Here is a 13,391-nt window from a genome sequence, read left to right as displayed (position 1 = left end):
GAACATGGCACAAAATGAAAAAAATTGAAATACAATGGAATAAAATTTAATGACAATTATAACAGGTTGTGGATGTGGACAAACTGTTTGATTTCTACATTAACTTGTCTGTGTTCCGATCCAATCGTTGAGCCATCCGTAAAAAGGTCAAAAGGCCAAACTTATCAAATCAAAAATGTGATTCGTACCTACAGTTTATACTGCAAAACTTATTTATAAATATTGATTAAAAAGTGGGTCGCTTCAGTGGTTGTTACTTCGAGTTCAAATAAAGAATGTTAACAATAGCATTTCTGTCACATACGGAAACAAAGACGAGTAAACACCTGACATGTAGTATGGCTCAGTGGTTTCAGCCTGTCAATCATAGAATTAAGAGCAGCTATAAAACAGGTTGTAACAAAAACTTATTTTGCCCTACTTGCAACTGCCTTTCTCCTACCAGGTGAATATCTGGGCATCTAAAAGGACACAGACTGGATATCCGCCTACAATGATTACGGAATGGTCTGACTTGATGAAGGTGATTGCAAGTGTTTTGAGGCAGATTAGTATGAATGTAATTCTGGGCAGCGCGATTTGGTATTGTGTGAAAATTTTGTGAGTTTATTGTGCTATTCGGTTTCTTCCACTGGAGCAAATATTTGCTAATGAAAACGAACACGTGATTTTCCATGGAAAATGCAAAGAAAAGATGTTCACACTATTCAAAATACAATAAAAAGTACTGAGTTTTAGACCAGTAATTATCCTCATGCGGTACACAGAGGGCGCTCGTCGCCTTTACTGTAAAATAGATATTTGCCGATACCTTTCGACCTCAGCCACACCCTGATTATTTTATTGGGTACGTATGGCGCGCGCAGTCACGTTCAAAATGTTTATCAGTGTTTATTTGAACAAGTCGCTTGGTTGCTAGGTTGGCATAATCTCGACCTTTGAGATTACAATGTAGCAGATGCGCATGTTTTGACTATGAATTTATGAAACCAAACTTTGTGCATGAACCCGTATTTTGTGAACCGGTAGTTGCATTACATACGGACAACGCAAAATGTCATCTGTTTTACATCATTAATAAACGTGTGATGCGTTTACAAGATCTACAAGCATAATGTATTTTAGGACAGAGCGCTGGGTATAACACGATATACCGCATAGTTTTCCTGTAGCAGATTCAGCAAATTTTGTTGGGGTTTTCATGAATGTGAGCCACCTGCATCCATTTTAATGGAAATACCGTTTCGGCATTTACACTGCGTTTAGCTTCATGAACCTCTTTGAGACCCTTTAATGAGTTTTGCGGCGGACGAGTTCATGCAAAGCTTGAAAATAAAGATTTTAGTAGTAAGGGCACATATTCACCTTCCAGAAAGCCTTGTTCTTTACCAGTTTGCACTAAAACAGTTTACAATGCTTGAATATAATTTAAATCCATTCATTCAATGTTACACTTCAGACGTTTACAGAACATTTCTCGAGAAAGGTTAACGATCATTCGGAGATTTGATAAGACGCCGAATGAGTTTGGCATTTTTCTTTAATAACTAATTTCGTTGGTATTTCATTATTAGGTCAATATTGGATAATTTGACCAACCGTTGGGAACAACGTTTCAATACGAGTACGGACATGTTTACTTTCAGGAAAAGTGATCATCATATCTGACTACTAATCAATCTTCTTTATATCTTTGTAAATGTCTCAAACATTCACAACGGAGTATAACACTGAACGAATGGATTAAACTAAACCCACCCAATTTTAAGCAGATTACAAATGATAAAGCAATTGGTTTTATACCCTCATATTTGTTTTCTTGGTAAGTTAATGGTGAGTTTGATGTCAGGTGTTTACTCACCTAATTCCCCTTTTGTTCCCGTTGTACCAAAATCTGCAATTACAGAATAAATGGAAAAGTGTTCAATACGATTTCAGTTACAATGAACACCTTTGACGAGTTTGCAGATTTGATTTCCAATTATTGTATTTGATTTCGCAGATTACCAAGATATTAACAGCATTAATAAATTATGAAAGTGTCGTTTTATTTGGCCATGGCAAGAAAACTCTGTTAGAAGTGGGTTTTGGATATATAAGCTGCAGTTGCAGCTTCATCAAAATGTATTCTTCTAAGCCTAATTCTTCGCCTGCCACTACATGATTAAAGAACATTCCACTCAATGAAAAATGAAAAACACATGTAGTTAATACTTCATTTATTCAACTTCTTTCGTAACAATGTGCATACATATTAAAGACTTGCTGAATCCTCCAGCATTCTGAGGAATTGCTTTAAGTGACTTAACCTCAATAAAAAGGATTTAAAGGACTCACCATTTACGAGTCTTCGGAAACGAGTTGCAGACCTTCGTGTGCCTGCGTGGTTCGTTTTGAAAAACTTTGAACTTTTCCGGTTTTCAGAATCGCAAGAAATTAACCGAATGATTAGATTTCCATCGCAAAATACAATACAAACAAGAACCATTAACACCTCTGAAGATTTACCCCACATTTTCCAAGCATGACCTCAAATTAAACTATCAATAATATACTGAATGTGAGTCATGAATCTGGAATAAAATTCTGGAATCATGACAACAAGCGACGATTCTATCATTGAAAGGGCATGAATTGGCTGATCTGCATAATACATCTATATATAATTCCTAGGCATTTTGAATACAAATTTTGGATTCTTGGAACATTGAAGCAATGAGCAAAGCAGCACGGTGACATTAACGGAAGAAATCCTGGAATGTACATGTACGTGTACATGTACATGTATGTATAAGACTTTTGCTGATTGTTGATTATGAAGTGGTTGCTGAATGGTTAAGTGTGCATAAAATAGATTATCTGTATGCTATTGAGAGTCGGGTCTCAAAGAAAATATGTAGTGAACCGCTTCCGGTTTCGTCTGTCGAGCATGAAGCCACTAGCTGATTGCTAACTTCCTTGACGGAGCCTTGCAGTTCACATATCAACCCGCTTACTATGTGCCAAACTAAGATAACAATCTTACTATTTCATTTTCAATCATATCATACAGCAAGGAACCTTTACATCATGGGAACTTTTACAAAGAATACGCAGAAAGTACCTTTGCATGTTATCAAAGAAGCAATACTCTGAGGAAATAGATTTGACACAAATTACAACAGTTCTGCAATGAAGTTCGTGCAGAAACAATATCGAGGAACATATATTTTCAAAGCTGTGCAGAGCATTGTATTTCGTATCGACTGAGCTTGTAGTGGCACGTGCAACAGCGACCACAAGAGAAAGATTATGGCGGAATTCAATATGAGTAAATGAAGACAGGACACTGACGACCAGATAATCACACTGTTAGTAATCCAATATGCCGCTGTAACTATTCTTTGATAAGATCAAGATCAAATTTACCAGCATCAATTGCAACATACCATATGAACTGTACTGGGAGAGATCTAGGAGAGGTAAACACGTATACGCAGGAAAGTTTGCGGGAATGTTAAATCGCAACAATAGCACCAAGGTGAAGACAACACAAAATGGAAGGAAATTTCACTTTTATTTATGCAACAATGCAGCTAGCCATCCTAGCTCCTCAAAAGATTTCAAAGCTTGGCGACGAATGCATGAGTCCACAAAACTGGTTTAACAAGAAAGCGTGCACCATGACACCATGGGTGAAAACAGCTTCCGAAGTTCACACAGCGACACTGAAAATTCAAAAGAAACTGAAATGGCAAATATAGTGATATGGATATTTACACCCTCCTCTATCCACGTCATCAGTAGTAAGTATTGGGGTTGGTGTTGAAGTAAGAATTGGTGTGGGCCCTGAGGTCCCCGGACCAGTACCAGTGGTCACCAGCGGCATAGTGGGCTTTGTACTAAATTGATCAGTACCACCGCTCAACATCCATGTGGTTGACCTTGGAGTTGGTGGGTCAGTACTAGTGGACACCACAGTCGTAGAGGCTCCTGTAGTTGACACCTCTGTTAAAGAACAAGCCTGTGTGTCATGACAATGTCAAGAGCAGTAGGCCCTGTGCTGGTACACGAAGTGAAACCTGCACTTGGTGTCATCAAAATGTGGGTATGGCCGGAAACGAAGTCAATTCCATGTCCGTCAATAAAGTTATATGTAAATATTTTACCACAAATCCAGCAAAATGTAAAGGTTTACTGGTTTGCTTATCACAAAAGCGAAGATGAAGGTAGCACTGACGAGAAACTTAATACAAGTTTTTTCACTGGGGGCGTGCAGCGTACATATACATGCATGTACATGTAGTCTATACAGCATCCAATTCCAACAGACTTGAAACATAATGACATTAGGCTTTGATTACAATTTCACTTTCCAATTGGAGCTCGATGGATCGCATCCAATCTCACTGTCACAGGAAGGCTCGCGTGTAAACAAAGCGTGGCGTCCTTATGTTTTAGGTCTATTTAGTGCGACACCTGCTAAAAACTGGACAGACAAAACCTGCATGATTTTGTTGTTTAGTTTGCTTCGTAAAATTACAGTAGTTGAAAAGACGTCAATTAAAGAAAGTGACTTTGACGGGTGATATCATGGAAGCACTGGATGTAGATACACAGACACTGGAAGCTAGACGTCACGGTTGTCATGGGAGAAAGACTGTAAAAAATTTACTTAATACTCTCTTTGGTGAGATGAGTGGGGGCATTTGTTTTAATAAACACAAAACAAAAATTCAGATATTTTAGGTAAAAGACGTCTTTCGACTTTTATTTAATGCAATATTGTAGAGATGGCCATCGGTAAGTTGGTATTTACTGCTTGATCCACTGAAAAATTTCAAAAACAAAATAATAAAAATTAAAAAATGGCAAATGGCTGCTATGAGGTTTTTTGTGGATGGAGGTACACAAGCACCTTATGTTAACGATATGTACAATCAACGCAGCAGCAGGATAGTGGTTAATGAAAATGGAATGGGATTCGTCATTCGAAGCCAGGACGGCCGTGAGGTTTACCTTTTGTTGTATCAGAACCAAAATCACTGGTGATACCGTATTCAGTGGTTGATGCTGGTGTTGTAGAAGCTGTCAGTTCATGCAAGACAGATATATAACAATGCTGTTAAAGCGTCTCAATTAGCAAACGCAAACTTCAACATTTTTTCTAAGCTGCAATAATTGTTCCCAAGAGAATTCAGCAAAGCCACGTCTCAGTCGTAAACAGTCAAAAAGGAATTGGCCATCATCCACGCAGCATTGCGAGTATTAACTCATACATGTGTGAATGAGACGACCTACACTTTAAGGGTGCTTGGCCAGACAGTGCCTTCGAATGTAGGCCATTCAACCATTGTTTCACCTGAACAACAGATACCATCACATGCATGAGATGATAATAATTATAACATCTTGACAAGTCCAATAATGAGCTGTGTAGTCAACTAGCAGAGGCAAGATATACGAATAAATGTACGCGTTATTAATAAAATCAGGTTATCACCACAGTTACGTTAATGATCAACTGAAATCGTCCCCAAATGCACACTATGTGGTACACCTGGTGCACCTTCAGAAACTGGGCTTCGGATTATCAACTGCATAACATCCCTGATATTTTAAGCAGAGTCGCTTTGAAGGGCTGTTTTTAACGCTGGCATATAAAATGCTTACCTCATATCTGATAAACTTGTACCATCATTACAAATTAAAAAAAGGGTCCAGATAAATCAATGTTGTGATCAATGTCATACAATTATTAACGCTTAAATAAATAACTGCTTAGAATCAATATCCGTAGTGTAAGCGTAGTAGCGTACATGCCATAAAAACCATTTTTCGCGTTATGTAGATGAGAATTACAGTCTATACGAAGTCACAGTAAACGAACAGGCCAGAGCTAGTCCCTAGTTTTGTAACTCAAGTTGAGTCATTGAAACGTAGTGACTTGAGTCGAGTCCGTCAAGTATTTAACCCGAGTCAATTCGAGTCACCAATAACTGAACACAAACTATAAAAACAAGGGGGGATTATTTTAGCATTTTAAAAATTTTCCCCTTGGCATTTTACAAAAATTCCCCCCCGGGATACTACATGTGGCCGTAAAGACGTTACGTTTTGGACTCGAGCCCTATTAATTTTCACTAGAGTCAAGTCAGTTGCTAGCAGTGAATCGAGTCGAGTAAATTATCCATCCTGACACAAGTCGAGGCGAGTCGCCAAATATTGGGACTCGAGTCGGATTCGAGTCACTGACTCCAGTCTTTACAACTCCGGAGGCCAGACATTTGGTCATGACGACCACACAGAGATTTCATGACATTAAAATGTTTGGGCCAGTACAAAAAAAATGTGTTCCTGTGGCTAAAAACCTATAATAATTACGTTCTACAGCCATGGACGTCGCAAGGGGATTGGGGGAGGGTTCCCCCACCGGAAAAAGAAATATAAAGTACTTTGCAGCATTCCACTTCTCAGTAGAACGTAAATCGTAGAGACAACCATTCCCACACTTGGACTAAACATACTTCATTTGCTATGTTTATCTCTTCTATTCATTTGCTATCCTGACAACAATATATTTCTGAAGATGGACAATCACTATGTTTACATACGACTATATTATATGAAACTAAGATACATATAATATTCACATCAATATGAGACGGGAAGAACGGTTGTCTTGAAAAGGTTGGTGTCTCAAGGGCTGTAAATAGCTTTCGATCCAAATGATAACACAGGGATAACACAGAATAAGGGAAAATCCTGCAAATGCATGAGGTTTCCCACTGGACTATTTCCTAGTTTTGTTCTGGTAAAACCTTGCTAACATCACGTCCTTGTTTGCAATATAAATCAGTTTTCTTGTCGTTTCGTACTCCATTAGGGGCTATTTCTAAGTGTGTGTGTGTGTGTTTTTTTTTTTGGTTTCACATCCGTATACTTGTAGAGGCCTTGGCGATTTATCATGCATACCTACATGCATACATGTACACCATACGTGTAGGCAAGGTGCGTGAATGCAGATTGGCTTGGCACTTGGCCAGCTAGGGAATACACACAAAAGACTGCAACATAAAGTTGTCGCAGCCACAACACAATACACCGCTCACCATTTCTATGAGAAACCAAATCACCCTTGACCTTTTTGAGAGGTCTGATTCCGACCTTTCCATTACAATAAATTTGTTGCGGTTGGAAGCCAGTCTACGGAGTGGCATCACCGATAAAGGGGAAGTCCCTTCGTTCTACCCAGACAGGGCGTTGTTGATATATTATGCTAAACACACAGGCCTTTGAAACCGGCTCTGGTTTGCTGTGCGCTCCACGCGGATAATACATATTGCGTCGCCAGGAAATATGCATGTATCGACGAATGGAAAAAGGACTCGGTTCCGAAAATTGTGTTCAGATGTAACGAAATTACATGTACATTTTGCGCTGATCCCTTTTCTCGTAAACCTGACGCACGCAGACCCATAGGGATTGTTCAGTTTTCGTGCCAGGAAATAAGCGGCTTCCCCAAGGGCAAATAGAGTCCGATAAAAGATAAATAATGGACTTCATATAAAGATAAAGAGTTAGTCCAGTTAAAACACGTCATGGGTGGATTTATATCCTTAAAAAATATTGTTTGAAAGTGAAACATGCTAAGCAGAAAAGCCAGATGCTGATTACAAGCACATAGAACAATCTTTGTAAGACCATTCTTTTATTATTCATTACATGTTCAACATCCACATTAGCCCTATTACTAACAAATTTCGGTTTAGAAACAATGGAGTCAAAACCACACCAGGAAAGCCTACGTCTACACGGGAGTTAACCTGACTGAACACACCTACAATTTACAGATATGTACTGGCTGTCTCGCTAGGGTTTATATACATGTCCATGTGTATACACATATACACATTTTTTAATGTAAAAATTAGGTCAAAGGACAAAACTTTTGTATTTCAAGAGTACATGTAGATAATAACGGCAGGTAAATTGATTTTTAAGGTCTCCCTTAAAACATGTTTCATACAGGATTTCTATCAAGGCTTCCTCCGCATCCACTGTCAGGGTATAATGTGAATTATTTTCAAAACATTGTGTGACACGCATTAAAAAACAGCTCATGAGGAGTAATGTATTTCTCCTTTTTTAGGGATTGGTTGGCAAGATTGTATAATGTGCCTTACTTCTGTTCTGTAGCAACTACATAAATGTCTATGTCCATGTTGATACCTAATTAATGTGGAAGCTCCTGTAATGGCTAGTTGCCCTGACTACAGTTCACAGGGGTGATTAACCGACGGCAAACAAAATTTCTTGTTGTATTCTCTCGTACTGCAGATTAAAATGAGCTTCAGTATATGCAGCCATATGTAAATATAAAGTGCAAGGAGGCAACAGAAAAGGATGGCATGGCACCTGGTTCTTATGGCATGATTACAACCATTTCAGACTTGCTAATTGGTAGAACCAACTGTCTGAAGGGAACCAAACTCTCTTCCTCTTATGCCTTCACAGTGTATGTTTGTATCAAAGAACACGCACATCATCAACTTCCTTCAATATCAAATTGGAATGCATTTTACAAACTAAAGTCATATTTTCTCGTAGCCAAAATAACAACTAAATGGGCACTGAGCATTTTGTTTGTGAATTTTTATTAGTTAGCAATAATTTCCGACATTTAATGTTACAAACTATTTAACTTAAAAAAATCTTTATTGGAACATGAAATACTGACAACATAATAAACAGATATACTTTTTGTCACGAGAACCGGCAATACACATAACCTCTAAAATACAGAAACAAAAGAGGGTTCCAGTGAATAACTTAAATACGTCTTCCATCCATGCATAATTTTTTTCAGGCTTCTGCAAACAGCCTTACCTGGTCAACAAACATATTGCAGAGATATTCTCCCTATTCAAACACCACCTGATCTAAGCATAATACATGCATAATACATTGCAAAATACATGTACCGAAGAAAGGGTGAACATAATTTCTTTTTTAAACAGACAAGGCAAAGTCTTAATCCAGCATTACTCTCCTCACCCATTACTTCTAAATAAATGTACATGTACTCGTACTAAATATGTACCTTTAGCCCAAGCATGTCAACTGTGACAGCTGGATAATTTGAACTTAAAAAAAGCTGGCTGCCATTTCTTTCAAAATCAATTAAACAATACATTGTATATACATGTAACCTTCTCGAGAAGGAAGTCATTTTGACGGTACTGCAGATGAGTGTATTGTTAATGATGAGTATAATGTACGCGGTAAAACGTACGTAGTGCAACGCTCAAAAATCGTTTCTTTTGTTTTGTTTTGTTTTGTTTTGTTTTTTTAATTTCATCAACTATTCACATATTTTAGGTGTTATCATCATCTTAAAGCTTCCCCAGAAAAAAAAGTGACTGAGACGAAAGTGGGATCCCAGTGACATCCCAGAGGGAAAAGTCTGTCCCACCGGGATACCGCCATTCCAGCGGGATGAAAAGCTGAATAAAAGTGGGTTTCCATTTTCCAGGTGGGATTGTAGTGGGATCCCAGTTAAGGTGGGATCCCAGTTGCAAGCAAAAAAGTGGGATCCCAGTTGGGGGACCCCAGTTCAATGTGGGATCCCACTTCCAGGTATATAGTGGAATTCAAAATGCTGTCATTTGCAAGTAAAAGGTGGGATCAAAATTGAGATGAAATCCCACGTGGGACAGGAATCCCAGTTGACTGATATTTGTCATCCAACACTCCAACTCCAACACTTAGTTTATTAATTACACAATGAAGCTTACTGATAGTCACCACAAAGAAGCTGGAGGATTACAGCGAACAAAATTAAAGCCCGTTTCTCAAAAAAAACAACAAAAAAAAACCACGAAAGAAAAAAGATGATGCTTATACTTGCATACTATACTTGTTACAACCATGTTGAAGCTTAAGTTTTGGCAGGGTCTGATTTGGCTCTCCCCGAGCGTGAAAACTCTTCATATTTTTCTGCATATTTCAATATTTCGTTTTTGTTCCTTCTGGTCTTTAATCCAAAACCCGTTGGACTTGGTACAAGGTTATTCTTGCAAAAAAACAAAGTAATGACAAAAACTGAACCACAGTCAACATATTGTAATTTTCTTTGTACTATTTTGTTCACAGTACTTCCCCAGCCTGTGTTATTTTTTACAAATTCAAAGTAACAAAAAGCTTCTTGAGTCAGCTCTTCATATATCAGATCACGGTGGTGTGTGTATACATTTATTAATTCAGTGGGCTATTATTCACTTTGGCAGGGTTCTTATATGAAGGAATGTTTGGCTTGTCACAAATAAAAACAAACGTAAAAAATGTAAAAACAACTCAAGACTCACAGTGTGTTAGATCTCTAAAACAGACTACATCACCAAGTAAAGTATTGACTGAGTTACAAAGAAAAAATTCTGACGTCACATTGTACACATATTTACCCTAACCCCCTAGGGTGTATGTAAAATCGTATTGAAATTGGAGGATTTGGGAGTGTTAGGGTTAATCACCCCACCAAATGTGTTTTTAAATGAGAACAATGACCAATCACAACGGTCAAGTGAGAAAAGGTTGACAATACATGTCTTTGATTGCAAGCTTAGTTTTAGTACATGTACCTCAGATTGAACTAAGAGTTTGTTCATTAACAAAAATCACGTTAGGACCCAACAGTAGTTTTACAAAAATACACCAGGTTACAAGTCACGATGATCTTATGACCTGCTCATCAAGCATAACCAAAACAAGTTCTCGGGTAAACCCTACATAATGTACACCTAATTTTCATGGAAAGCCAACTGCAATGTCACACACAACTAAAAAAAAATGATGAAAAGCACAACTGAACGTACATGTACACGTAACCAGTCAAAACAAAGCTAGGGCCGCAAAAAGGAAAAAGTATGCCCGTCAAAAAATATTCGGAAAAGGTTCGAAAGTTTCAGGTCATTCTTTTGTAATGACTAACTGACATGAAATGGAAACGAAGTCTACCAATATTGCCACAAAAAGTGACAAACCTTGTCTGAATCAACGTAAAAATATCTACAGTTGATAATTCTTAACAATTACGGACAATACACACAGCACTTCACAACGCTGGTCAAGTAATTACATGTACGACGGCAAACAAGCCAACAATGTCTACATTTCGTATGTAACTTGTGCGTGTCAATGAAGCTGGTGCAGCGGCAGGAAATTTTGGGGAAACGCATTGGCTTCAACATGTTCAAACACGAGCAATACAACCTCAAATTAAATTCACGAACACGGAAAGCAGTACATACATGGACAAAGGATCAGGTTCTGTGAAAGTTGTAGAAATCTTCTTGCAACAGATGTTTACAAAATTTTGATGTGACAGCTGTGTACATGTACAATACATGTGACACACTACTGTACTGCACTAGCTGCAGCTGGCGACGCTACTTTTAGTACAGACACAGATCCCAGAGCTAGACGAACACCATAGTATGCTACACGCGGCTCGTGGAGCGCCAGCCCGCAGTGTGTCTGCCGTCCGGAACCAGACAATTTTCAGGCGGTCGTGGCGCTGGAAATGTAATTTGTATGGAGAAGTTTGACACCGTATTATTTAAGGGTTTTATCTTGTAAAGCGCAAAATGTACATGAATATTGCTTCCACCGTGGGTGGCCCAAAATGCCTTTTCGCGCAAGCAACTTGCGATCTTGTGTACATGAAAATATATTTTCTCGCGAGATTTCGCACAGAATATAAACCATATCCGACTACCCACTGCTACGTATAAGTGAGGCCTGTGCAGCTAAATGGCCATGCTCTGTGTTGCTAATATATTATTGTATGATGCAATACAGTAGGCACACTTATAAGTGAGGCTTGTTCGAGCCTTCTGCTTGCAGTTTTCTTTTGTTGTTGTTGTTTGGTTTTTTTTTTTTTTTTTTGGTTTTTTTACGCTGACTAGCCTCATTTACAAGTGTGCCACTGTATTACATCATACGATAATGTATTAGCATCACAGTTCTTGCAGGCTATTTCGCAGCACAGGCCTCGCTTATAAGTAGCGGTGGGTTTTCGGATCGGGTGCACCGCCAATTTCGGCGCGAGCCAAATCGTCATTTTCAAAACTTTTTTGGTTTTTGCTCAGTGAGTACATCATAAGTGATGCAACTTTACAGTTACAAAATTACTTCGTCTTTGGAAAAGAAGAAAGGGCTTTTATTTAGTTCCACAATGTCCAGCTAACAACAACGTGTCTTTCTTTGTCGGCTATCGTTCTAAGAATAGGCTTTGGTCTAAATAAGGACGGGCTGTGTGCCCAGGCTGAGTCTTGCTTGGCAGGAAAGTCTCCGGCTGTACAGTACGGTCAACATGGCTGACATGGGCATATTTGGAGGCAAGTTGCGTGGGAGTGAAGTAAGGCAAGGTACCGGTAGGCCAAGGCTACACACAAATAACACAATCAGCAAACGCAAGGTTTATGTTTGGAACTTGGCCCATTCCTTAAAGTAGGCTAGCTGACAAAACGGTGGGTCTAGGCCTATTTTTTGTGACACAGCAAACGAAAGTTGTTGGGCTAAAAAAGAGCTCTCCTTCCGCGATAAGGCCTACCATTACATGCCTCTAAAAATTAAATAGGGTCAGTAGGCCTAGCCTAGCTCGGAAAAATATTTGGTCAATATTTTGTGCTGCATGAATGGGGACAAAAGCTTCCAGAATTTGTCTCAAAAGTGATAAAACCTTCTCTTAACCTATGTTGAAATTTCTACAGTTGACAATTCACAAGAATTTAATATGGACAATTGACACAAGTCCCGGTAATCACGACGGCAAGCCAACATGTAGTGTCCGTGTATCGCGTGCTAAGCATGCGTGGAAAAACGCTCGCTTAAAGTGGGATTTTTTTTCGACCTGCAGCTGTACTCAGGTCATGCACATGTGTGTAACCAGGGTTGCATGCGTGTACATGTACGAGTGGGACGTACGTACTAGTTGGCTAATTTCCACCATGCGTTCCTTTGCATAGGCGAGGCAGGAACCAGTGCAGCCTTGTTTACTGCATTGAGCTTTGCGCATGTAGGATCTACTGCGAGGCGAAAAGCCAAGCAACTCGTGAAAATCGTGGAACTTTCTTTTCAAAAATTGCAAATGTAACTAGGAAAGCATATAAGGAGAGGCATTTTACTTGAGAAAAGGTTGATGGAAGGTCTTTGGGCAGCAGGATTTAAATGTTTTCAGATTTCCTTAATTTGTTTTTCTAACTTTCCGATAAAAATTTTAGGGTCCTGCCGAAAAATAAGGGTTGGTTGGGAAACCGGTAGCAGACTTTTTTTTGGGGGGGGGGGCATAACTTGCTCAATAACTAACATGACCAACACAACCGTACATTTAACTTAACTATCAAAAAAGA

At 38.8% G+C, this 13,391-nt stretch overlaps 1 protein-coding gene across 4 annotated transcripts in view; it reads right to left on the bottom strand.

Annotated features, from left to right (window-relative positions):
* LOC110990617 (uncharacterized) overlaps positions 1-13,391 on the bottom strand; it is a 271,293-nt gene that overhangs the window by 244,947 nt on the left and 12,955 nt on the right. For 2 of the 4 annotated variants that reach the window (XM_087142130.1, XM_087142129.1), the window contains exon 5: positions 4,999-5,067. In XM_087142130.1, the coding sequence (XP_086998256.1) occupies positions 4,999-5,067 (69 nt within the window). Of the gene's footprint in view, positions 1-1,861; positions 1,895-3,759; positions 3,988-4,998; positions 5,068-13,391 lie in introns of all 4 variants that reach the window. The other 2 variants (XM_087142131.1, XM_087142132.1) reach the window with 2 other exon arrangements.

The sequence above is a fragment of the Acanthaster planci genome, linkage group LG10 (assembly GCF_054643075.1).
Source record: "Acanthaster planci isolate LZ-2023a linkage group LG10, COTS_SCS, whole genome shotgun sequence".
Taxonomy (NCBI): domain Eukaryota; kingdom Metazoa; phylum Echinodermata; class Asteroidea; order Valvatida; family Acanthasteridae; genus Acanthaster; species Acanthaster planci.
Note: the sequence above shows the minus strand (reverse complement) of the source record. Positions and strands in the feature narration are given on the sequence as shown.